General features: G+C 38.5%; 1 protein-coding gene across 2 annotated transcripts in view; it reads left to right on the top strand.

Annotated features, from left to right (window-relative positions):
- The window catches only part of MAN2A1 (mannosidase alpha class 2A member 1), a 175,916-nt gene extending 166,993 nt beyond the window's left edge, over positions 1-8,923 (top strand). For both annotated transcript variants that reach the window (XM_081291424.1, XM_081291425.1), the window contains 2 exons: positions 4,524-4,634; positions 6,156-8,923. In XM_081291424.1, coding sequence (XP_081147550.1) covers positions 4,524-4,634; positions 6,156-6,308 — 264 coding nt within the window. In that variant the 3' untranslated portion in view covers positions 6,309-8,923. The remainder of the gene's footprint in view (positions 1-4,523; positions 4,635-6,155) is intronic.
- Positions 8,924-26,118: the final 17,195 nt, after the last annotated feature.

Raw genomic sequence — 26,118 nt, 5'->3', positions numbered from 1 at the left:
ACATTACATCAAACAGAATCCCTATCTTTCCCTTCCTGACTAGGTAGCTATGGGCACCAATCCAGAACTAGAGCAAAGCAGGAAAAGAAAGCTGTTAAAAGCACAGACTTTGGTGTCAGACCACCTGAATTTTGAACATGACTCATCTTCTTGCTAACCTGTGACTTAGAGCAAGTCACTTAACTCTGAGTTCAGTTTCCTTATTGGTAGCTCAGGGATGATAATAGTACCCAGCTCAGAAATGTTGTCAGGCTTAAAGGAAATGTCTGAGGTGTTTTGAACAAGTGTACACATGGTGAGCCCTGTTGAGTGCTGGACAAGTTTAAGTTTCCAGCTGTGATCATTCGGGCATGAGCAGTCATGATTAACAATGAAGTAAAAATGTTGGTGCTTGCTGGGTGCAGTGGCGCACACTAGTAATCCCAGTGGCTTGGGAAGCGGAAGCCAGCCTCAGAAATTTAGTGAGGCCCTAAGCAACTCAGTGAGACCCTGTCTCTAATAAAATACAAAATAGGGCTGTGGATGTGGCTCAGTGGTCAAATGTCCCTGAGTTCAATCTCCTGAACCCTCTGCCCCCCCAAAAAATACATGTTGGCACCTTTAAAAAAAAATGGAGAAAGTTGACATTTATTGCCAAAGTAAATCTTGATGTCACTTTAACGTATTCCTGATATATTTAATTAATGATTCCTCGGGTTTTTTTTTTTAAATTGTCTATATACCTGGCATCATGCTAGGTTCTTTACATGAACCTTCCTTAAAGTTCCCATACTACAAAGAAGGTAGGTGATATTTTTATCCCATCTTACAGAAGAGCAAACTAACTGACCGAGAGATGGCAAATAACATTCCAGGTCACACAGCAGGGCAAGGTAGCTGCAAGGCACCCTCAAAAAACTGACTCCGGGTTCCTGTTTATAGCCTTATGCTGCCTCTTGCATGGCAACAAGCCAGGTGTACCATATAATCTCAGTTCCTTGGGAGGCTGAGGCAGGAAGATTGCAAGTTCAAGGCCAGTCTGAGCAACTTAGTGTGAGACCCTGCCTCAAAGTAAAAAATATCAAAAAGAACTGGGAATGTAGCTAAAGGTAAAGTACCTGTTTGGCATGGAGGCCTTGCAGCTACTTTTGGGGGTTGAGACATTTCACCATGAACCAGAGTCACATGGCTTGGTTCATGGTAAAACTAAATCTTGCTCTGATCCCACTTTCTCTAAGCCCAGCTTTATCTGATGGCTTCATTCTACAAACCCAGTCATTTTCTGCTATCTTCTACCACATTACAAGAAGAGCCTTGCAGGCCCTGTGAGCTGGGTGTTGGTTTGATCCCCAGAAAGGAGTTTTGGGATGGATTTTCTCTCTGATTTTTGAACACCACAGCCTGCCTTCAGTGATTCAGTCTCAATTGTGACCTAACCTGTTTTACAAAGACAGGTACCCAACTGTACTATGTGCATTTTCAAAGATCACAAATTTTCTTCCCTACACCTTCCTCTTTTCTGGGGTCCAGATATTACAGTGTTTTAGTGTATATAAGAAGAGTTCTTTCGATATCTATTTACTCTCCTAAAGCATACAGTGTGATTGCTGGGGGATATCTGTTTTCCTGCATCCATATTCAAGTTAAATTCACAGTTTCACTACTTTGAAAAACAGTTTTCTTGGAAATAAAATGTCTAGACAGACTTTGAAACTGAAAAACTTCTGGTTTGCCTCAGGTATTTTTTGCTTGAAAACTGATACTTTCATGAATATTTGATTTTTTAAAAACTTGGACAAGATGATTACTATTTCAGTTAGTCCTTACAAAATGATTTAATTTTAGTTTTTAGAGAAAGTAGAACTTTTTATCTCAATGAAAAGTAAGTTTTATGGCTTCATCTCTACTTTTGTATTGTTTTTTTAAATCTCTTATGAAATTCAGAAATAGAATTTCAAAGATATTATATTTTCCTTTCCATTTTTTTGACCCCTTTGGTAACAGAGTTAGGAATTTTTCATTCTAAGAGCAAATGTGTTTCAGATATTTTAACAATTTCTGCTATCAAGTGGATTTTAAGGATGGTGCAATGAGTTAAAATGGTCAAATGCTTTAGGTTAACAGTGCTTCCAAAGGAGTCTAATTAAAAGGCCATCTAACCTGTGAATCCACACAAGGACTTGTAATGATTTTGATACACAACTGTAGACATATAATTTGAGGGTTCTCTGTTTTTCTAGCTATAAAGTTATAATGTCAATAAAGGAAATTCATGAATAAGAATTTAAATGAGCTAGGAGCAGGGTGCATGCCTGTAATCCCAACAGTTTGGGAGGCTGAGGCAGGAGGATCACAAGTTTAAAGCCAGTCTCAGCAATTTAGCAAGGCCCAAGTAAGAACCTGTCTCAAAAGAAAAAGTAAGCATGGCTAGGGATGTGGCTCAATGATAAAGTGCCCCTGGGTTCAATTCCCAATATCAAAAAACGGAGGGGGGAGTTTAAATGAGAGTATGGTTAATTTGTAAGGTTTCGAAAATTATCATCAATATTTATTTGATGGATTACATTGATAAAAAATACTAATAGCCAAAGGACGTCCTATGTGCCAGACACTGGAACAAGTCTTTTTTATGCTATTTTATTTTATTTCATCTACCTATTACAGAAAAGGAAAACCTGGTGTTGCTAAACTCAGCAGCTAGTAAATTGCAGAGCAGGAGTCATATTGCAGGTTTCTGACTCCCAGCCCAGGCTCTTGCTCATCTCTACAGCTTCTCCACACACACTCTGTCCTACCAGGCTTTGTGAGGCCACTGCACATTGTATTTTCATTAGATTAATTCAGGCAGTTCCCTCAAGCTTGAAGAGACAAGCTTTAGCTCCATTTTACAGACAAAGAAACTGATACTTGTAAAAACTCCCAGCTACACTATTGGCACATGATCGAGTTCCCTTTGTCATTCTTCTGGAAATCTTAGGTATATAAATGAAGTATTTTTATGCTATGTGTGTGGGGAGGTGAAATTTCATATGATTTACACTTGTTGTGTGTATCATGTGGTTCTATGGTGACTCACAACTCCTTAAATGACTCTCTTTTCTCTCGCTTCAAAGAAAATCTTAGTAATACCACTTTAAATAATGGTGTGAAACATCATAACATAGGTTATTCCAGCCAAGAATCTGAGGTGAGGACAGCTTTAAACTGTTCAGGCACATTAAAATCAAGTCCGTGGTGGAAATGCTGGCAGCTATTCAGAAAAGATGTCTCTATAGCACATTAACTATTCTTGTCCCCTAGAGAGGATGATCAAGAGCTTGGACATGTTCACATCCATGGCCTGAGAAGAGAGAAAGAGATCATTTTCCTCACTATGTCAGTGCCAAGCAGCATATGAGTCTACTTTGAATAAGTGTACATTTCTTAAAATTTCCATGAATTTTTCATTCAGTTTGTTTATTATAAACATCTTGCCACTTGGGAAAATATAACATTTATTAAGATAATTGTAATTTAAAATATTAAAGAACCTGAACCATTCATGACATAATTATTTAAATGAACTCAAGAAATTTGGCTGCAAGAAAGTTTGAGCTTATACCTGTAACTGACTGGTTTATCCTTAGTATTTTTCTGTTTGTCTGCCCAGAAAGAATGGTTTGTGTTATGTGAATTTAAATAATACATCAAGCTAATAAATGTTGGCTGTCCTTGCAAGTGATAAGCATAACTAATTCAATTTAAATGTCTCTTGTATAAAAATAATGAACCAATACATTAAAGATTAAGAATGTTAATACAATTAGCAAAAATTAGTATTTCATAAGGAAATTCATGTTTCAGTTTTAAGATGGATATAAATCATTCAGTGACTAGATAAGGACTACATTCATGTACATTTTGTTCAATAGAACTGTATATAAAATGTGTGTGTGTGTGTGTGTGTGTGTGTGAGAGAGAGAGAGAGAGAGAGAGAGAGAGAGAGAGAGAGAGAGAAAGAGAGAGAAGCTGGGTATGGCACAACCTGCAGTGCCAGTGACTTAGGAGGCTGAGGCAGAAATATCACAAGTTCAAAGCCAGCTTCAGCAATATACTGAGGATCTAAGCAATTTAGCAAGGCCCTGTCTCAAAATAAAAAGGACTGGGGATGTGGCTCAGGGTGAAGTGCCCCTGGGTTCAATCCCTGGTACAAAAAAAAAAAAAAAAGAAAGAAAGAAAGAAAGCCTTACTTGAAGAATTGTTGATAAAACAGTGCATAATTTGTGTACAAAGGAAGCCTGAGTCCTCAAGGACTGTGGGGGAACCAAGGCATGAAGTTACTTAACCAGTAACCTTACAGCATATTGTCACCTGGCTCAGTGAGGATGGGGGTGAGTGTAGCAGATGGATGGGCCCAGTCAGTGTGGAGCCTGAGAAGAAATGAATATGTCTAATTAAGTTTCTAAATGTAGTTTGAGGGTGCTGACATCAAGATAATGATGTACAGTGCTATAAATACTTGCTTTAATATTTCTGTGGTGTGTTGGTGTTGTGCTCATTTGCAGGAAGGCAAGGGGTATTCCAGTGATGCAGCCTTAATCCTCCACAGGAAAGGCTTTGGTTGCCAGTTCTCTACCAGTGGCATGGGGCTGCTTTGTTCTACGACTCAGGGAAAGGTAAGTTGAAAGGCTTTTTTTTTTTTTTTTTTTTTTTGCTGGTCAAGCTAATTTGCCTTGACAAAAATTCTCACTTTCTGAAAATAGCCCTTACAATAAGATAATCTTTCATTGCCTCCTCACTGACTTCTTTTCCTCAGCCTGCAAGTTAGCTTAAAGCTTAAAAAAGTATTTGATTTTTGTCAAATATGACTGGAACCTGTGCACATTTGAAGGCTAGTCTCATGTCATTTCTTCTGGCTTCCATTTCTAGATGATGACATAATATCTTCTCCCCCTTTTAATTTCCTCCCCTAGACTGCACATGCTCACATACCATCCAGTTCAGTTGTGCTAAGCCCATGTCCTACACAGGCCAAGGCAAGTTTTATGACTGAAGCTGACCGGCATAGCAATAAGATGCATCAGCATGAACATTGAATTAATTGACCACAACCCCAGTGGCAGCTGTACAGTCTTCCAATCAGTTGATTCCTTTTGGGAAGTAAATGTACATCTAAGTCTTCTGATTAATCCAGATTTGCATATGAGTCAGCACTCTGCAGGCCAAAAGATCTTCAGCCTGAGCACTGAAGGGCACCTACCTACTTTTTATTTCTCTTCATTGATCTTGCTGGCAGTTTCATCAGGAAGGAAATGAGCCTCCAGTCTCCTGCCTCTCTGTCTCTGAGCTGTGACTAAGAGAAGGCAAATGGAGCTGGTTCCAGCGCGTAGGCAGGTCTGCCTCATGAGGCAACTCAGCTGACCAGCTTTCCTCCTAAACCCCATAAATATACCACAGACCAGACCCAGGCAGCTCATTTCCAACTCTACACACTAGCACATGTGTAAGATCTGAAAAGAATAGGAAATCTGGTAGAAGTCCTGTATCTGCTTGGATAGACTTACTTTTATATTATTTTTACCAAAACTTCCATGGAATTGGTGCCAAAAAGCATTGGCGTTTTGGGGCTTTTTTTTTTCATTATATTTGCAATCAACTTGATTGAGTATATTTGGTTGTAAGCATTCTAGCGTTGAGACATTGAGTCCCTGAGGGGGTTATATGATCCAGAGAGATGTTAGAATAGCCTAGCAGGTATGAAGAATGCACTTTCCAAATGACCTTTCCATCCTTTCCAGTTCTGTTGAAACAGAAAAAAATGGTTGTGAACCATCATTGTAAGGTGTAAGTATTGTCAGAAAGAGTCTAAGGATTTTTAAAACTTGGTTCATAGGTGTCCTTTCTCTTATTGAAAAAGTAACTCCTGTGCGGGATAAAATTGTCAAGAACTACAGAAAGGAATGCAGAGCAGATTGCCCCTGACTATTATAACAGCTTCCTATTTCCCTCCAGGAATGGTCTATAGGTTTAAGCATGTTTATACATGTATACATATACTTAATCCCTCCCTCTGTTTTTTTTTTCCAACATACTGTTTTACTCCCTTCCATAGGTTGTTTTTACTGAATATATAGATATACTACTAATCTTAAGAGTTGATCTAAATATGCTAATTTTTTTGTCCCTTTACTTTTTAGATATCAGTATATAAACTTTTTGACATGTTTACTATTGAAGATTTCGTTCCTTCATCATTATCCTTGATGCATACACCTCCAGTTGCCCAAAATATAAGTGTGATCTACTTGAGTCCCATGGAAATCAGCACATTCCGAATCCGGTTGAGGTGAACATCCGACTTTCACATTTGGAGTGGAAAGCATTGGCTTTTATAACTTTTTTGGTTTGACGTGCAATAAGGGAAGCACATTATTTTAGTTTCTGGCTACTGTGAGAACATGAATTCTGTGATTTTTTTTTTTCTTTTTTAAATCAGATCTGCAAAGGGGGGAAAAGCCATGCCGTCAACCAGGTTTTTCTTTTTCTTTCTTATTTTTTTTTTATTGTTCCTCCCATGAGCTGCCACTATCAGTGTGAATTGATGCAACAAATGAAGAAATGTTTAAAGAAAACCTCTCAACAGATTGTATCTCAGGTTAAATGCTGACTAATTATGTTTGTGTTGGGGGTTGTGAAGAGATTCTTCAAAGTATTTGCATTGCTGATTCTTCATTAATTTTATAAAAATGCCCATTTTACCAAAATGGAATAAAAAGTTTGTGGATAATAGCTAAAGGCCAAAATGGTTGCAATCATTCATACAAGCTAGAAAAAATGTTGTGTGTTGAAATATGTGGAAAAGTGCAATCCCTCAACCCTTATGATAAACATAGTTGATAGTCACACCTTTTTCTAATGAATCTCTTGATTCTTCCTTTCCTACCCTTTGTATTTCCCTAAATACTTGATTTGGAATCATTCAACAGTAGAAAAAGAGGCATATTTTCATTACTTGACAATGTGGGATAGGTGCAATTTATTCCATTGTCACTAAAATAGAAAAAGCAATTCCATAGGTACCATGAACCTATTTTAGGTACCACAAGGTGTCTTTTTACACAGCTCATTTGAATACAGGTGTTCTGAGAATGGGGTTTTCTATTTTTAAATTACCATATCAAAATAAATGTGCCTTATTTTTTTATAAGTCTTGTTAAATTTTTTGGTGTCCATATTCCTGTCTGGGAAAGGGGGGAGGTATTGGGAGGCTGGAGGGGGGCCTTTCTATGACACATAAATTGTGTAATTTTTGCCTGACAATGCTGGCCACATTCTGATCTGTTTCATTAAATTTGTGGTGGTGTTACTCTAAACATTTTGACTATTTGAATGTACTGAGATGTCAGAAAACAAAACAAGGAAGAAAAATATTGTTAATTAAAATATGCTGCTGCCAAGGAAACTGCAACTTGAAGCAAGGGTTTTGCAACATGCAAAATCCAAATACTGTTTCCATTCACAGTAGTTAACCATACTGAAAAAGAGAATGCTTTAAAATAGACCCTGTTTTGAAATCCACTTATATGTAGCTCATCATAATGAATCTTACTAAAGACTGTGTTTGTTCAGCCAATTCCAAACTTGTGTGTGCTAACCTCAGCGTATAGTTCTAAGCCCATGTGCCATTACAGTACTTTTAATAAAATTCATTGAGGAGCATTGTTTCCTTAATGTAAAAATAAACTGGCACATTAGCAACATTTCAAATATTCGTTTTCAGCACAGAAAAGATTCTTGAATATGTAGTTTTGAAAACTCTCTTTGTGTTAACGTAATAAACTTAGTATTATCTGACTTTAAACTTCCATTTACCTCTCGTCATTCCAAAAACCTTTATCTTATTAGAACTATTTCTGTTTCACCATGTAGTTTACAAATTACTCTCTGGATTTTCACTCAAGATGCAGCTTCTAAGATACCTGTTGTGTTCATTCATAAACTCCTACAATACCATATTGACTAAGATGTTACAAGAGGGTAATTTCATGCAATAAACATGTACTATAAGTTTTCTTCCTAGTTTGGGGGAGGAACAAACAACTGGAAAACAACAACAAAAACCACTTAGTTTTGTGGACATCTATAGACGTCAGGATTGCCAGAAGCACATCCCAGGAGAGATCAGTATTTTTATTGCATCTTTAATGTATATCTTCCTATGGGAGTTCACTGTGTTCTGTGGTTAAGTGGGTGTGCTTTATCACTCTGGAATTTCTGATCAGATGAAATAAAAAATCTGATGCAATAACAGTGGCATTGCCACTTTTGGGTGTTGAGAGGGATCTGTCCCATGTTAGTCGGGGTTTTATTCAGTGTGTGTTGCCACCAGCTCTTCACAGGTGAAGCAGAAATTCTCTCTAACCAGCAAGTTTCTGCTTTTTAACGTTCTTTTTAGAATACATCATCAGGGAAATGAGAGGATGCTTTTGCTTTGGGTTGTGGTCAAGAACTGACTGAATAATTTTAGTGTCTTCAGCACACACTTCAAACCATACCCTTCAGTTGTGTTCTTGGTGGAATATTTGCTTGATTGGGTTTTTTAACATTCATTATCACAGTTGTTCAGTTGACCAAGTATTCACTGCTTTCTCCCCACCCTCCCCTTTCTTTGAAAGTTTAATTTGGGGTTATAACTGCACTGATGGAGAACTCAGCATCTTTCTTTTCTACAAATACTGATTAAAACAAAATGCTGTAAAACATCATAATTCTCTTCCCATGTCTTTGTTGTACTTGTGCTGAAATGTTTCCACATTCCTCTGTCCAGAAGAAAATGTTTACTTTCATTTTGATTATTTTGTTCACCTTGGAATCAACAGGTTTTGATATTTTCTCTTGAAAGATTTTATATCTTTTTGGGAATATGTAATATAAGATCTCTAATAAAAGATAATCTTATCCTGTGCATGGTCCTCTAGAGTGGTTCTTAATCCTAGTTTGTAAACCTATATATTAAAATGTTTAATCAAATGTTAAAATGTGACAGGATTAGGGGATAAGGTAGTGAAAGCCCATTCTTTGTTCTTTCATGAAATAATTACCCCTTCATCAGCCCAGTTCTGGTTAGAAAAGGCAGTTATAGAGAACAGATGGGTGGTGATGAGTTTTGTGTCGGGTTTGGGGGCATCTTTGGGTTGGAGTCTAGGAACTGTCCCAGCGGCTATGCCCATAGACCACTCTTGAGCCACTTAGGAGGTGGAGAGATTGTGGTCAAGATTCTACATGCAGTATGAGCAAGACAAAGATGATGAGTCTGTGAGCCAAAGATAAAGCTAAAATGGTCCGCGTGGGTTGATTCAGAGTGTAGAGCAGGCAGGAGGAGTGAGATCTGGGAGGCACCCCCAGCCCCAGCCCCAGCCCACTGGCCCAGGCTAGAGCACAGCTATATAAGGGGGTTCCTTCAAAGCTAGGAGGTAGGTGAGGGTAAATAGCAAATAATCCTGTGGATTAACCAGATAAATGATACATGCTACCTAGGAAGTTTGGACTTATCTTGGGTGACTTGGGCAGTAGAGATTAATCAATTTAAATATGCATATACAGAAATTCTAGAGAAATTAATAAAACTAGATTTTATTGGGAAACAATGAAAACTAAGTTTAGCTCCAAAAAATTTCAGTATCAATATAATTATAATATTAAAATTGGTGAACATTGTTTTAGTTTAGATGGGCTTATGTTCATTCACAATGCATCATACAGACCTGTGATATGAAAGCAACCAAGGGCAATTGTGATTGTAAATGGTTGGATGAGTATGTTATCAAGTATCATGTTGGTAGTACTATATGTCAAAGTAGAATGGACAAGAGTTCATTGGTACAACTAAAGAAAAAACAGGAATTTGTTGCATGCCTGTAATCCCAGCAACTGCAGAGGCTGAGGCAGGAGGATCACAAGTTGAAAGCCAGCCTCAGCAACTTAGCAAGGCCCTAAGTAACTCAGTGAGACTCTGTTTTAAAATAAAAAGGCTGGGAAGCTGCAAATGTGGCTCAGTGGCTTAGCACCCCTAAGCAATCCCTGATACCAAAAAAAAAAAAAAAAAAAAAAAAAAAAAGAAAAGGAACTTGTCCCCAGTATCTAGTAACTAGTGTTCCCAAAATTCACCTATCTAGCCAAGTGTATGATGTTATCCAGGATCTGTCTTTATTTCTTGGTTTTGCTTTCCCAAGTTGTGCTCATCCTCTGGCGAGGTCTGTCCATTTGATGACAGGATGGCTACCAGAAGATCCAGACTCACATCCAGCCATCTTAGAGATCCTAGTAGGGAAAGCATTTAATAGTTTAATCTAATGTTCTGTGACCTGGGCGCTCAGCTGGCTCATGTGCTCATGATTATGCTAACCTGTAGAGTTAGGTTGAACTGAATCACATGGACAAATAGGTGAGTAGTAATGCCCTACCCCCAATCCAAGTAAAACGGTGTTCTACAGCTAGAGAAATGGGATTTAGGTACCAATATTCTGTGGATGATAAGATAGTGCAGTTGATATACATCACAGAAGGAAACCAAATGTGGCTGGCAGATTTAAAGGAAGTAGAGGACACACCTCATTTGAGTTTCAGGAAAGATAGTGGAATGTTCCCCATTAAAGATGAGGATGAGGAAAACATGGTAACATGTCTAGCACAACCTAGGAAACTAGAAATAGTTCCCTCTGAAGCAGCACTGAACAATAAAACTTATTTGATAAAAAGTTCTCTATATATGTGCTGTCTGGTGTGTTAGCTACTAGGTACAAGTTGCTCATGAACATGAAACATAGTTAGTGCAAATGAGGAGTTGACTATCTCATTTTAGTTCAATTCAAGTAGTACCACAAGATTGCCATACTGGAGCACCAGTCTGGAGCATGTGGTATGTACAGACAGTAAAAAGTACAACTGAAAATGCAAATTGAGGTCATATTTTGCTAGCATCCTGTTATTCCAAGTGTGGTGGCCAGACCAGAAGCTTTGGCATTACCTGGAAACTTGTTAGAACTGCAGACTCTCAGACCCTAGCCCAGACAGACTGAATCAATCTACAATCTAACAAGCTCCCCAGAGAATCCATGTGCTCACTGAAGCACTGGCCTAGCAGACTTTCCAAGTAGAGAATCTGTCTTGCTGTTGAATTTTTCTAAACCCTTGACAATTAAGTCCCAAACCCTGTAATCTCCACTGCCGGAAGCATCCTGTGAAATCACCCAACTCTGAGGACCATATTATACCTAAACTGCTGCCTTTGCCTTGGAACAGCTGCCTGCTTCCTGTCCTGCCTCTTTTATGACACACAAGCCTAAGAGAGCTTCTAAAAACTGAAATTTAGAAGGCTTCTTCCTGCTGAAAATCTGTTTCCCATTTCATTTGAAATGACATATAAACTTGTGTCATGGCTGAAAAGCCCTCCTTGACCTGGTCCCCGTCCTTTCCCTGCCTGAATTTTAGTGTGTGTGTGTGTGTATGTGTGTGTGTGTGTGTGTATGTGTGTGTGTGTGTGTGTTTGTTTAAGAAATTTTTTCCTGACCCAGGCCAGCCTTGTCTTCAGCCCAGTCTTACTGTAGTCCAGGTTTTTATGGCTCGAACATGCCAACATTACTCCTCTTGGGAGCTTTGCACTTGCTTTCTCGGCTTTGGAGTCTCCACTTTCATTTCCCCATGGCAGGTTCCCTCTTTTCCTTCTGGTTATGGCTCAAGTATCATCTCAAGAATCTCCTTGGCCAGCCAATTTGCATACCTCCACCTCTGCTGCCTTTCCAAAGTCCCTCCCCCCCCACCCTACTCTGTTTTTTTCCCTTATTAATAGAGCCAAACCAGAAATTTTGTACGTCGGATTTCCCCAGTAGAATGTAAGCTCCTTGGAAGACAAGAAGCCTGGCCATCTTGCTCAGCTCCTATCCTTACATGTGGAACAGCAGGGTTCAGTAGATATTGATTCAGTAAAAGATAATACGTTTAATAATGTAAATATTGAGAAACAAAAACTATGATTTCAGAATAAAAGGCTGCAAAATTTTTGCATCCTAATTATATTTATTTGTTCATTATTTCCCTGCTCAAAACCCTCAGAAGTGAACATAGACCTGTTTCAAGCTAATCCTCCCATAGGATATGTGACCTCATGGAAGATAAGGTAGGTACTGCACCTACCAACCAACAACAGGTCCTCCACCATCTACCTTCCTAATAAAACCCTGATTTAATTTAGGTACTAGGTAGCCATGAGCCTCAGAAGGGAGTGAGTCATAGTTGGTTTAAATTGGTCATAATAATTTCCTTTTCCTGCCTAGGTGATTGGTTTAAAAATTAACATAAGATACTATTCTGGCCAATAGGCCATTATGGGAAATTAGTTGGGGGTTACTGGGAGAGGCCTCATTCCTCTCTCCTTAAGAGGGGAGAGCAAGTTACCCACATGTGTCAATATTCTAAGCCAATGCTGGGTCAATATTGATGCTGAAACTGCTGCAGCCATTTGTGCCTCTGCAAGAACCAGCCTGAGCACAAAAGTCGATTGAATGAACTCTCAGTAAAACCTGAGAAGAGGTTTCTGATGGAGTTGAGCTGCCAGATGAACCCACACCAACCTTCTTGTTATAGAAATGATAAACTATTTTACTTTTTACCATTTTGAGTTTACTACTATGTCACAAAGATCTAGAGACATTTAAACTGATGCCGTTGGGTGTCACCACTGCCCCAAACGATGCTCTTACATAGGTTCTGCTGACTGGTGTGCTCAGTGACTAATGCCTGGTTGTGAAGTCAATCCCTCCAAACATGCCCTTTCACTTTATCCCTACTACCTTGCACATTTTTCTTCAAGTTTTTATTAAAACTGCTTAATTCATTACATTACAAAGAGGGGTTTTTTTTCTGAATATGGGGAGGGAAGACAGGATTTTGAAAACAAGAGTCATCAAAGATGTGAGTACTAGCAAAATGCCTGAAGATTGCACAATTCCTTTGGCAGATAGTTATTTTAATTCAAATATGGAGCCAAGGCTAGCTCCTGTCAAGCAAGATGAATCTTCTGAATGTCCAAGGAAGAGGCAGGGGTGGAGATGGGAGTCAGTGATGGCTAGCTTCTTTGAAGTATGGCAACTTTTTAATATTTTGAAAATTTTCAGAACAAATTTATTTCATGAAAGAACCTTACATGAATTTCCAAATCTATAAAGGAGGAAAATCGGAATAGTGCTACTTAAAAGGAAAAATTCTGAGGGCTTTACACGTGGTCTAGTGTTCTTGGCTTCCAATTTTCTCTACATTGCTTTCCAATTTTTTTTTTTTTTAATTCACAGCCTTGGAGCTCATTTTCGAGTTCCAGGTCTACATGACAATGTTAAGCAATGTGTCTCTTGGGTCTGGATGCTGGAAACTCTTTTCACTAAATCAAAGGGAGTCCTCATTGGTTAGCTAGCCTTATAGCATGGTTTGAAGTTAGACTTGGTCTTTGTTTTGGTCTGAAACTCCCCCAGGCAGCAGGAGACTCACAGCACTTGCTCTTTGTGGGGCGGATTTCCTTGCTTCGGGTAGGATGGAATCATTTCAGACTGGCTGTGTGGAAGTGACTTTACAAGAAAAATAATTTGACTCACTATTATTATTTTTTGTCACTTAAATGGATTTTCAAGTGCAGTTAATATGATTATTTTTAAGCTAAAAATCTATTTTTTAAATTTATTTGTTCTAATTAAGTATATATGATGGAAAAAATCTATTAAGTAAAATCTACAAATTCATCCTCATCTAAAATTAATGGGGCACCATTAATAGAAACTGAAAGCAGTTTCAGATTTTGTGTCACACTTTCAATCAATAAACATCAACTCAGTTTGTCACTGGGACAAGTTACCTTTCCTGGGCTCAGGAGAGCAGGATCTTAATCCTACCCCTTTCTCTAGGAAGGGAGAGAAGTCCTCCTGGTGGAGTTCAGATGACTTAAGATAAGAGGGCAAGAGGGTCATGTGAATTACACAAATGATAGTTGGTCTGGGAATACAGAGAGAGACCCTCCTTTTCTCTAGAGTGCCAGGTTTAGATAAAACATTTTCAGTCTAATTTCCAACAATCGCCCTTCACAAACTTCTACCACACGCGAGATTTCATGGTTTTGTGTGGCTAGTGTCCAGCCACTCTTCTTACCCTTCCAGGCTCAGCTCACACCTTCCCACACCCTTGCCTTCCCTCTTGGCAAGAAATGACAGGTGTGTAGTTTTTAGGAAACCTTGATAGAACTACACACAATCATTTAATAATTGTGAAGGAAAGGACATGTATATCTGAATTTGTGATTTTTTTCCCTTTATAACCATATTATATTTCATTCAGGCAATTGTGAAATGTAAATTTCTTACAGATGAAACTGTTGACTACAAAGCTCTACAGTAATATGATGAAACCTTATAAGTGAAATAAAGAGTAGAATCTAAGATTGGACAGAACAATTTTACAGGGCATTAAAGTAGCTTCTTTCATTAGTCCACAGTCAATCTATTTCAGAGCTGTCTCTGGGGTTTAATTTGTCAGCCATAAACTCAGGAATATTTGTCATACAGATAAGAGGTTAAAGAATTAATGAGACACATTATTAAAACACTTTTAGCTTTAAAAGGGTTCTATATTATTTTAAAGTTTAGCAAAACCTTGTCATAAAACAATCTCTTGGACCTGTGTCATTGAAGTGTAATAATGATGAGGTTTCATAATTCAGTAAAACTACAAGAGGTGAAAGACGGGGCCACCTTCTCCTGAATCCCATCCCATTTACATGATGGAAATGTGTGAGGTTTCCACAGAGCTGTAACCCAGAGACACAGGCCCCCCACTCTGTAGCTTTGACAAGTTCAGGGAAAGTGAAGCTCTTTGTAATACAAAATTTCAAATTACAAGGAAAGGCTACAGGCAAGGTGGCACTGGTAAAAATGTTTGGTCTTTGAAATGCTGCACCTGGCTGCATTATAATCTCTAGAAATAAACAATGAAAATGAGAGCTATTCAATATTTAAAAAGAAAACTACCTGGTGTCAAGGAACCATGATGCTGTAGGAATTTAGAATTTGCCTGGGATCCAAGGGGAAGGCAAACTCTGTCTTGTGTATGGGAGCAGAGTCCGAGTTGCCCTCTGTTTAGATTGTAATAGTCAGCTATCTGATGAAGCTTGAACAACAGCAGAGAGCTCATGACCATGGTTGAATGTGTCTGCCTAGGGTCAGGGAAAAAGAAAGGTCACTAAATGTTGATTTCCTTGTTTCTCCTCCTTTTCCAGAAGGAATGGTCAGAAGTAAAATAATGGTAGTAACAATAATAATAATAAACAGGCAAAATTTTTTGTGTCATGTGTCAGGCACTGTGAATACATGACATGTTTTCTATCATTTAATTCTCATATCCCTGTAAAGTGTAAAATATTGTTATACTCATTTTACAGAACATGAAAATAAAGTTTGATGAAACTGAATACCCACCTTGGTTAATCCAGAAATCTATACACTATCGTTTATAGCAGGTCAAAGTTAGTCCACTGCTTGTTTTGATAAAGTTTTATTTTAGAACACAGTAAAACCATTTGTTTACATATTTTCTATGGCTACCCTATAGCAGAGTGAAGTAGTTTTAACACAGACTATATGGCTTGCAAAGCTAAAAATATTTCCTAATGGCCTTTTACAGAAAAAAGTTTGCTAACCTTGTATCTGATTTGTAGAAATCAGAGCTTTTAACACTAATCTCCAAAAAAAAAAAAAAAAAAAAAACCACTAATCTCCAACTTCAGGTGGAAGCTCTGCAGCTGTCACTTCCAGGAATATTTTAATTATAAAAGAGAATGAGAAATGTGGCAATAGTAATGGAAAGAGCACTAGATTGGCGTCTGGCAATCTGGCTTCTCGTCTTAATTCTGCCAAAAGTTGCTATGGGACCTTGGACGAGTCACCACACCTCCTAAGAAATCTTTTTCTTTTCTACTAATTAAAGCCATGCTGCCAAGATTCCAAATTAGAAGTTTTCCTAAACACTTTTTTCTGCTTTGCAAAAAGTTGCTTTAGCAGATGAAATAAAATGTATTTTAACTGATTCTCCATGGCAACACTTAAGTTATTTCCAAATAACCTTTTGAAGTCCTACTTCTCTGTGTTTTGGTTGTGGCACCTTTGGGTGTTTGGAGATGAGAATAGAATGATCTCTTTAATGCAAAAACTTATTATATTTTGCTTTATTTTTGTAAATGCCAGTGTTTCCTTTCCCTGAAACAACCTAAGGCTGAAAAAAAATGTACTTGAAGCTTTCTCTGAGGAGGTTGAAAGACCAAATTTGAAGGGTGATGTGAAAAATCCTGAGAGGACTATGTGAAAACAGCTGAGTTTCAACCTGTGACTCAGCACTGGAAGCTTGTGAATGCCACAGGTTCTGGATGGCCACAGGGACCTTCGAAACAGAAAATTCTCTTTGAGCAACCAAGATGAGAAATTAGGTTAGAGCTTAAGATACATTAAATATGTTATCTGTGGTTAAAAATCAGTCCTTAGGGCTAGGGTTGTGGCTCAGTGGTAGAGCACTTGCCTATCATGTGTGAGGCACTGGGTTCCATCCTCAGCACCACAGAAAAACAAATAAACATTGTGTCCATCTACAACTAAAAAAAAAAAAAAGGAAAAAAAAATCATTCCTTAGTTTTTATAGCTTCGCTCTGAAAAACTAAGGAAAGGACTGATTACCATAGGGAATCTCCACATCATGTACAACCACAAGATTGGGATCCTAATTAGAATAAGATGTACTCCATGTTTGTATAAGTATGTCAAAATATACTGTCACATATAACTAAAAAGGAAAAAAATTTTAAGAAGAGGTGGGAGGAGACAAAGGCCGCATTGGAAGGAGTGGCTGAGCAGTACCTTACACAGCAGTGGACCTGGTAGCTAGGCTGGTTATGGAAATTACCCTGTTCCACGAGGAATCACAGTGGTTTGAAGAAGAGGCGTATATTAGTTTGGTGATCCTCTCTTGACTCTTCTATGGGAGCATGAGGATCTGGAGTGGGAGCAGGAAGGAGGTACTTAAATATGTTATCTTTTCTGGAATTTAACCTCAGTCAAGTTTGAGTCTGAGAAAAGCTATATGTATATTTTAGGAAGAGCAAAGCATCAGAACTTCAAGCCCATCATTTAAGCACAAGCTCCCATTTGGCTGATGCCTGCTGTGGCCAGTTGGGGCTCAGGTTGATAAAGTACTGTGTGAACTGAGTCCTGGTTACATTTACTGCCTCCGGTGGTATGGGGCACTTGACATGATTGGTGGCTCACAAAACGACTGATCCATGTTCTAATCTCTGAAAATTGTGAATGTTACCCTATTTGGAAAAAGGGCCTTTGCAAATGTAATGAAGTCAAAGACCTAGAGATGATGTCATCCTGGATTATCTATCTGTGCAAGGATCCAAATTCACTGACAAATATCCTTTAAAGGGACAGAATCAGAGAAGACCAGAGAAGAGGAGGCAATGAGACCACAGGGACTTAGATTGCTGTGATGTGGCTACAAGTCAAGGATGCCTGTAGCTACCAGAAATGAAAGAGGCCAGGAAAGTTTCTCCCCTAAATTCTCTAGAGGGAGTGTGGCTTTGCAGACAGCAGGATTTCAGACCTCTGGTATCCTAAAGTGTGAGATAATACACTTCTGTTGTTTTAAGATGTGCACTGTAGGATGATTCATTACAATAGCCTCAGGAAACTAATATAGTACACAAAATAGATTCCCTTGATCCACCCTCTGCCACTCTGGAGAGGCACACCGGGGCTTTCCTCTGCCTCCCTGTGCTCCTGATAGAGAACTGGAGGCTGAGGGATTACCCTGGTTCTCCACAGACAGGAGTGTGCCAGGATGATAGAGGCACAAAACAGACAAGAACTCCTTCAGTACTTGATTTATTTTGTGGGAGGACTGACGCACAGTGGTTTGGAACACAACTTGTAATAACAAGAGGAAGATGTTCTCAGTGATTTGCTTCTACTTACACAGAATGCTACTCGCCTATTTCCAGTCAATTTGAGTAAAGTCTTCTCAAGATGAAACCACAGGATACTTGTCACTAATAGGGAATATGAATAATTTTCACTTGTCCAGAACTTTTAATTTTTAGAGCACTTTAAATATGCAGATCAATTTTCACTCCCTAGTCTCACAATAACTCTGTGAAGCAGGTCAGACAGGTATGATTATGGGTCTTTAAAGCTGTGCAGCTTAAAGCCAAGCAGCTAATGAAGAAAGTCAGATTGAAAGATAATTTTTCCTGATCCAGTGCTCCTCTTATTGGCTTATTCTGTAGGGAATGATTGACTGGAATCAACAGAGTGTTGACAAATTGAAACTATATTTACCTGGAAAATGCCTTTACATAAGAACAGCAAAAAGTAAAAATGAAATATAAAAAATAATGAAGAAAAACAGAGATATGCTTTATCACTTATTGAAATATTCATATATGCACTTATGCGTGTGTATACACACAAACACACACACTCACTCACATCCTTCATAGAATATGATAAAATTGCATTTCACATTGGTGGTAACGAGGTGATTGTTCAATAAACACAATCTTAATTAGGAGGAAGATAGAATTGTATATCTTCTTCAAACAGATGAAAATTAATTTGTACATTAAAGATCAAATTGCAAAAAATAAGACTGTAAATTCAATACTAAAAGTATAAGACATTGTTTGGGAGAGAAGAAGGCCCTTTTGTGCATGGTATGAACTTGACAGCTCTAAAGAAAAATAGATGAATTTGATTATACAAATTAAAAATAGTGTTATCAAAGATGCCATAAATAAAGTTAAAAGAAGTCCAAAGCAATATATAACGGTATTTACAATATATATATCCTTTATTAATTAATTCAACAAACAATTTTGTAGCACCAGTTATGAGCTAGTACACTGTACTAGTACCTAGTACACTGTACTCAGGGATAGGAACAAAATATGGGACTTCGTAGAACTCATGGATCTAGTAAGTGAGGGACCCACATTGAACAAGTGCTTTTGAATATAATAAAGGTCAAACCTGGATGTCCTGAGTAAACAAGACTTCAATATCTCTAACATATAAAAAAGGAGAAAAATAATAACATAGAAAAGTTGATGAAAGATGGAAATTCCCTAATGAAGAAATGTATTTCGCCAACAAGCATATGAAAAGATGTTTTCATGAATAATCAGATACGAAAATTAAAGCTGCATATAATGGTTTATCACATTATCAGAGGATAAAGTAAGTTATGATTAAAAAGTACCAATGATGAGATGTAGAATACTGGGCACTCTCACATAATTTGGTAGGAGTGTAAGTTGCAGAAAATTTGATGTTACATATCAACATAGGTCATTTAAAATCAGACATCAAAGACACTCTGTCCCCATGCCTCCAACCCCACCTTGTAAGGACCATGGAGAAATCAGTCTCACCAAAAACTAATTAGCATGCTCCTTGATCTTAAATCTCTCGCTCTCAGAACTGCAGAAATACATTTCTGTTGTTTAAGCCACCAGTCTATGGTGTTCTGTTACTGTTCAGATTCCCCAGGGACCCTGTATTTAAAAGCAATTACTAGGAGAAGTAAGAAAAGATGTAAATGTATCAATGCTAATTAGCATATTACATCAGGGATTGGCAAGTTACAGGCTATGGAAAAATCCAACCCATTGCCTATTTTTGAAAATAAAGTATTACTGTAACCTAGTTATACTTATTTATATATCATATCTAGCTGTTTTAGTGCTACAACAATAGAATTGAAAAGTTGCAACAGAGATGGTATGGCCTGAAAAGACTAAAATATATTTATTACCTTGTCCTTTATAGAAAATTTGCCAACCCTACCTCTACAGATTAAAATTGCAAGCAATTTTATTAATTATATTTAACTAAATTATTATGTATCCATAATTTGGGATGTTCTCCAGCAATTGATAAAGTAAATTATAACATAAAGAATAAATACATGGAAATACTGTGTGTGTGTGTGTGTGTGTGTGTGTGTGTGTATTTTAGAAGTAGTTGGACACAATACCTTTATTTTATTTATTTATTTTTATGTGGTGCTGAGGATCAAACCCAGGGCCCCACACGTGCTGGACAAGCACTCTACCACTGAGCCACAATCCCAGCATGGAAATACTTGTTAAGGTATTTTGATAAATGAGATTTATAGCTGCAGATTTATAGCATGATTCATGTATGTAAATGAGGTATATAAATAGAGATACAGACTCATGTATGGTACCACTTACAAGACATTGACATACTGTGCAAGGTACTTTATCTTATTATCTAATTTATTCCATATAGCATTTTAAGTATTTGAATATTTGTGTTAGATGATATTATTATCCTTATTTTACATGTAAGAAATTGAGGGTTAAGAGGCTAATTTGTCCAGTTACACAGTAAGTGGCAAAGATGAATTACGAATCCACACTTTTAACCACTATCATCTACATAAATGTTCAAAAAGGACAAGCACCAATAGTTATTATTTTAGGGCAGTTCCAAAGAATGATTGGCAACAGTTATTATTTTGGGGAGTAGAAAAGGGAATGGGAATAGAATTATAGGGCCCTTGAATTTCTCAATATTATTTATTGTGTCTACTTGTAGTACGTGATTGTTGTTAAAAATTCAAAGGTATTTCCATTTTGGAAGAAATATAATGTAAGTGATAATTCCATAACCCTTGCCTGTCTCCAAGGCAGCATTTATAGTCAGTAAATCATGATACTGTCACATTTATGCAAAATGCATTGAAACCTGTCATTTAGGATAATTTCCTAATCATTTAATTAAGCTGTTATCAGAAAACCTATTCAGTTTATAAATGAAAAAGAGAAAGCTTAAAATCAATTATTTTTCCAGAAAACTTGCAAGACAGGGAAAATTATAAACTATCAAAACCTGGGATTTTGACCACCATAAATATCTTACATTTGCATTATTCAAGGGGATATGAATTTTTGCCATGTCATTTGACAGGAATAGTTGTGGCCTGGTAGAAATAGGTTTGCACTGAAAATACATTTAGACTGTATTAAAATAAAGATCTGGGTATAAAGCTTGGCTCTGTCATTTTATTAGCTAGTCATTAAATTACAAATTATTTACCTTCTTGAAATCTTAATACTTAAAATGGAGATTTTGTCTTTAATTTTCTGATGCATCCAGCACTTTGTCATCTACTTAGCAGGTGTTTAATAAATGTTAGTTGCAGCTGGATGTGGTGGTACACATTTATAAGCATCACCTGTATGCCCAGTGACTTGGGAGGCTGAGGCAGGAGGATTACAAGTTTGAGACCAGCCTCAGCAACTTAGTGACATCCTGTCTCACAATCAAAAAATAAAAGATCTGGAGATGTAGCTCAGTGGTAAAGCAACCCTGGGTTCAATCCCCATATCTGAAAACAATAAATTTTAAAAAAATTGCTTCTACCTACAGAGATACAATTTAGGCTGTCGAGGAAAGAGTTAAATTGGTCATCTCAGATTTTTTTGTCCTCAGTCACACAGTCCAGAAGGAGAGTGGTTTTCTCCCACTCACTAGCACAAGCCGGCAGCAGCACCATCCGGACTGAATGTTCATCACTATGGTAACAACTGTGGTTTCTCTGCTTCCTGCTCAGTGTTTATTCTCCCATTTTCTCCCTTTCCTCAGAGCCAGACTCAGCTTTGTGGCTCCTACTCAATTTTTTTTTTTTAAGAAGAGACAAATTGTAGCCAATGGTAATTATACATAATCTCTTTTCCTTCAAAGTAAGATACCACTATGATCCACTTTTTTTTTCCCCTTGTAAAAGGAACCTAACTAAATATGGTACTTTCATACTTCTAACAACATGATATTCCTTGTGTGGTGGAATAAATGCAAGAGGCAAGATTTTTGACACTCAGTAGCTGTGAGTTTGCTCATTACTCTTTAGTACCCTAATTCCTGGGGTGTTTCCATTGAGGGGCCTGTGAGACATAGCTGTAGCCATGCAACCAGCGCATCTGAAGGTCCCCGAGTTGCTGTTCCGTTGGAAGAGTGAGGAGTGGGAAACTTGGAGGGCTAGATTGAGGCCAGGCTGTGAAAGACTTTCTAGTACGAATCCCTTCTGTTTTCTAAGAGAAATCGTCTTCCCTCATTGTACCAAGTTTCTCTGTAATAATCTCTAAGGCCCTGTACTCCCCATATTTTTGTGATCCCCAAGGTAGCAAAACTCAACATACTTGATCTTAAACCATTGACCATTCATAGCCCGAGATGCAACACTCACTTGCATAAATTATTTTCCTAGCTTCCAATTTCCCAAAGGCAGAGTAGTCTAGATCATTATGTTACAGGATTAATATCTTTGCAAACATTAAGCTGACATTTTTCATTTGCGGAAATGATGTCCCTGTGTGGCTCTGCACTTTTTAAATCAATGGACTTTATCATTTTGGGGGAAGTTAGAAATGAGAAGTCGTTTCTTGGCTGTCAGTAGAAAACCATATTAAAAAAAAAAAAAAAAGAATCACAGTGAGACCATGGTGTTGGAATGCAGACTTTGTCGAGAGGGGAAAAGTGTTTAAATTTGCCAAAATCCCTTTTACAAATCAAATGTTAAGCATAGAGAATCTGGATCAATGAATTTGATAAGCATAGTGTAGAGAGGACTGACACGTGCTGTAAAGAACAACTTCACTGGTGAGAAAGCCCTTCATATTTCTGAGAAGAGACAGCTAGGAGGAGCAAGGAGAAGAAAGACAAGTCAGCAGGCCTTAATATTCCAGCTCTCTGGGCCCCCTGGGCTTGCACGTTGTTGGAAGATGCAGTGGAAGCCTGATCCAGAACAGCAGGCTTGTCCTAGCACTCCCACGGCTGGGATGACACTGCATCTAACATGGTGCCAGACCGGGTTTTAGAAATAGCTAAGGGAGATCTAGGGGACTGGATGTTAGCTATCATCCCATTTCTTCACATCTTACAATATGCTGTACCCTTCTCAGGGATGGGGAGTGAAAGAGCAGCAGGATGGAACCAGAAGAGGCCAAGGGTTAGAAAGGAGAGATAGGAGTGTGGCCTTACCTCTCGAGCCAGGACTTCAGCAGAGGGTGCCAACATGGCCCTTGAAAGAAGACAGACCTCAGGGAGTGCCACCACCATTTCCCAGGCACTGGAACGAACAAGCTACAACATATCAGAGGCCAGCAAGGACGAGAGGGACATTCATTTATTGAATATGTCACAGATATGATTATCTTTATGTTCAGGTACCAACTGGGAAAGGATGAGATAATGGGAAGAGGGCAGAATAATACATAGAAGGAGAATAAACTTTGATCTATCTAAGACAGAGACATCTTTGTAGGGCATAAAGGATAAATAAAGCTTTATCTTAGAGTATATAACTTTTGATCCCCCTAGGCCAGCATTCTTAATCACACAGAGAATTTCTTAAGCAGGGCCTGGTGGTGTACACCTGTAATCCCAGCAGCTCCAGAGGCTGAGGCAGGAGGATTGCAAGTTCAAAGCCAGCTTCAGCAATTTAGTGAGGCACTAAGCAACTCAGTGAGATCCTGTCTCTACATAAAATACAAAGTAGGGCTGAGGATGTGGCTTAGTGGTTGAGTGTCCCTGAGTTTAATTCCTGGTACTTCCCCACCCCCAAAAAAGAACTTCTCAGATGCCTCTTCAGGGAGTAAAGGTATGTTTTGCCAAATAACAGAATATCTGTTAACTCCTAATGGTAGACCTGATGATGTAACAGAAGCGGAATTGCATTGTCTCATGGTTAGTGAGGATTTTTTAATCCAATCATCCAGCTCACCTATGTCAGTGAAAAAGCAGGTCTACTATGTGCAGTCAGCAGAAGGACTGGATGTGACGTGAGGCTTGGAGTCCTGGTTACCTGATCCCAGCACCCAGTGAGTATGGATTGCAAATAAAAATATACTAAATTAAGCACACTAGATTTTGTAAAGTACCACAGGTATGGTGGAAAAGAACAGAAGAGAGGATTAAAATTGCTATGTATTATTTGAGTCCTTTGCTTTAGAAGTGTTAGAATGGAGATTCCTGGGACCTTTATATATCTCTGGTGATGGACTTGGGATGTACCTTTAAGTAGCAGATTTATTTTATGCTACCTGGACTACTGATCTAGTCAAACCCCTCCCTTAGTGCATGCAAAAACTAAAGTCTAAATGAGCAAATAACTTGGTCTTGGTAACTTCACTAGTGAGTGGAAGAAAGCCAAGGTTAAATCTAACAATGGTCATTGGTAGCTTGCTAATGGAAGGAGGCAATTTCTGAACACAGGATGGAGAAAGAGGGTGGAGAGGTGGTGACAATGATTGTATGAGATACACCAGGCTGGCTGACCTTGTCATTTAGACACACATTGCTCATTTCCCTCTTGTACTCCGTACTCCACGACTGTCAAATGTCACTGTTCAAATGGACATGGCTAGGTTGGTAAACACTTTTAGCAGAGGATTTTCATGTCCAGTGCAGTGACACAGGAATTTTGGTGTCAGGGATGAAATTCTGGAAGATCTCGATTGTTACACAAACTCATACATCAGACTAATTCCCACTGAACACTAACTTCTTGATGATGTGAGATATGTGTCAGAACCAAGACCATCCACAAATGTCCCTCTTTTTTAATTTGATGAGTTGACTGAGGAATGCTTATCCTACTCCTATATATTGATTGCTTCTTCTGTTTTCCCCAAGAAAAAGGAGTTCGGTTGGTTTTCATTTTGATGCAATTTCTTTTAAAAGACACAGTTGGAAGAAGACAGTGTTACTAGAGGCCCCTTTAGTTCCACTCATCCATTTTCCTAAATGCAGTGCAGAATCTTGCCTTTGTATCTCTAGCAGATTTTCAAAATTTGCTAATTTCACTTCTCCTCAGTGGAAAGCTTTCTCATTTCTAGAGGCATTCTATGGCCTGATTTGACCTACCTGTTTATATGTTTATGTTCATTTTTATGTTACCATAACATTGAACAAACAGGACTTTTAAGGGACAATCGTAGAGTCACTGAATTTTATTTTCTGATAACTGCTGCAAGCACATCCACTCCAAGGGCGTTTCTTCTCTGTCTCAGATGAAATTGGTGGTAGGTGCCATTGACTTTCCTGGTAATCCTTTTTTTTTTTTTTTTAAGAGAGAGGAGTGGGGGAGAGACAGAGAGAGAGAGAGAGAGAGAGAGAGAGAGAGAGAGAGAGAGAGAGAGAGAGAGAGAATTTATTTATTTATTTATTTTAGTTCTCAGCGGACACAACATCTTTGTTGGTATGTGGTGCTGAGGATCGAACCCCGGCCGCATGCATGCCAGGCGAGCGCGCTACCGCTTGAGCCACATCCCCAGCCCCTCCTGGTAATTCTTAAAAAGTCAAATATCCTTTAGGTAACTTTAGTGCCCTAAATATCCTTTAGTTAACTTTGCTTTATATCTTTCCATCCCCAAACCCACAGTAGTCAGTTAGTCACCTGGATGTTCAATCAATCAAAATTCTAAATGTTAGCCTAGCTCAGTGGCACACACCTGTAACCCCAGCAGCTCAGGAGGCTGAGGCAGGAGGATTGAGAGTTCAAAGGCAGCCTCAGCAAAAGTGAGGCGTTAAGCAACTTAGTGAGACCTGGTCTCTAAGTAAAATACAAAAGAGGGGCTGTGGATGTGGCTCAGGTCAAGTGATCCTTAGTTCAACCCCCTATAACACCCCCCCCAAAAAAAATAAATAAACAAAAAACTCCAAATTTCATTCAAAATTCAAGTGTCTCACCTCCAGCACTGGCCTGCCAGAGCCTGTTAGGAAGCCGAGCAGGATGTAACTGGCTTCATTACTCTGCCACTTCTTGTCTACCCTTCTCCTCAACCCCCCGACAAGACAAGAGGAAGTGGGGAGAGGCAAGGGAGGAAAAGGAGGACTTAACTGGTTGTCATCTATCTATGATGGACATTTTGAGTTGACTTTGTCTTGGAGCAATTTCCTGGGTTCTCTGGGGATGCCCATATCTGAGAATCTCCCTTGATGTGAGCCCAAGCTTTTGCTAGTCCCTTTGGCTTCTTTTCACAGCCTCTTG

This window comes from Spermophilus citellus (genome assembly GCF_964194105.1).
Source record: "Spermophilus citellus genome assembly, chromosome: 1".
NCBI lineage: Eukaryota > Metazoa > Chordata > Mammalia > Rodentia > Sciuridae > Spermophilus > Spermophilus citellus.
This window is presented reverse-complemented; position numbering and strand designations above follow the sequence as displayed.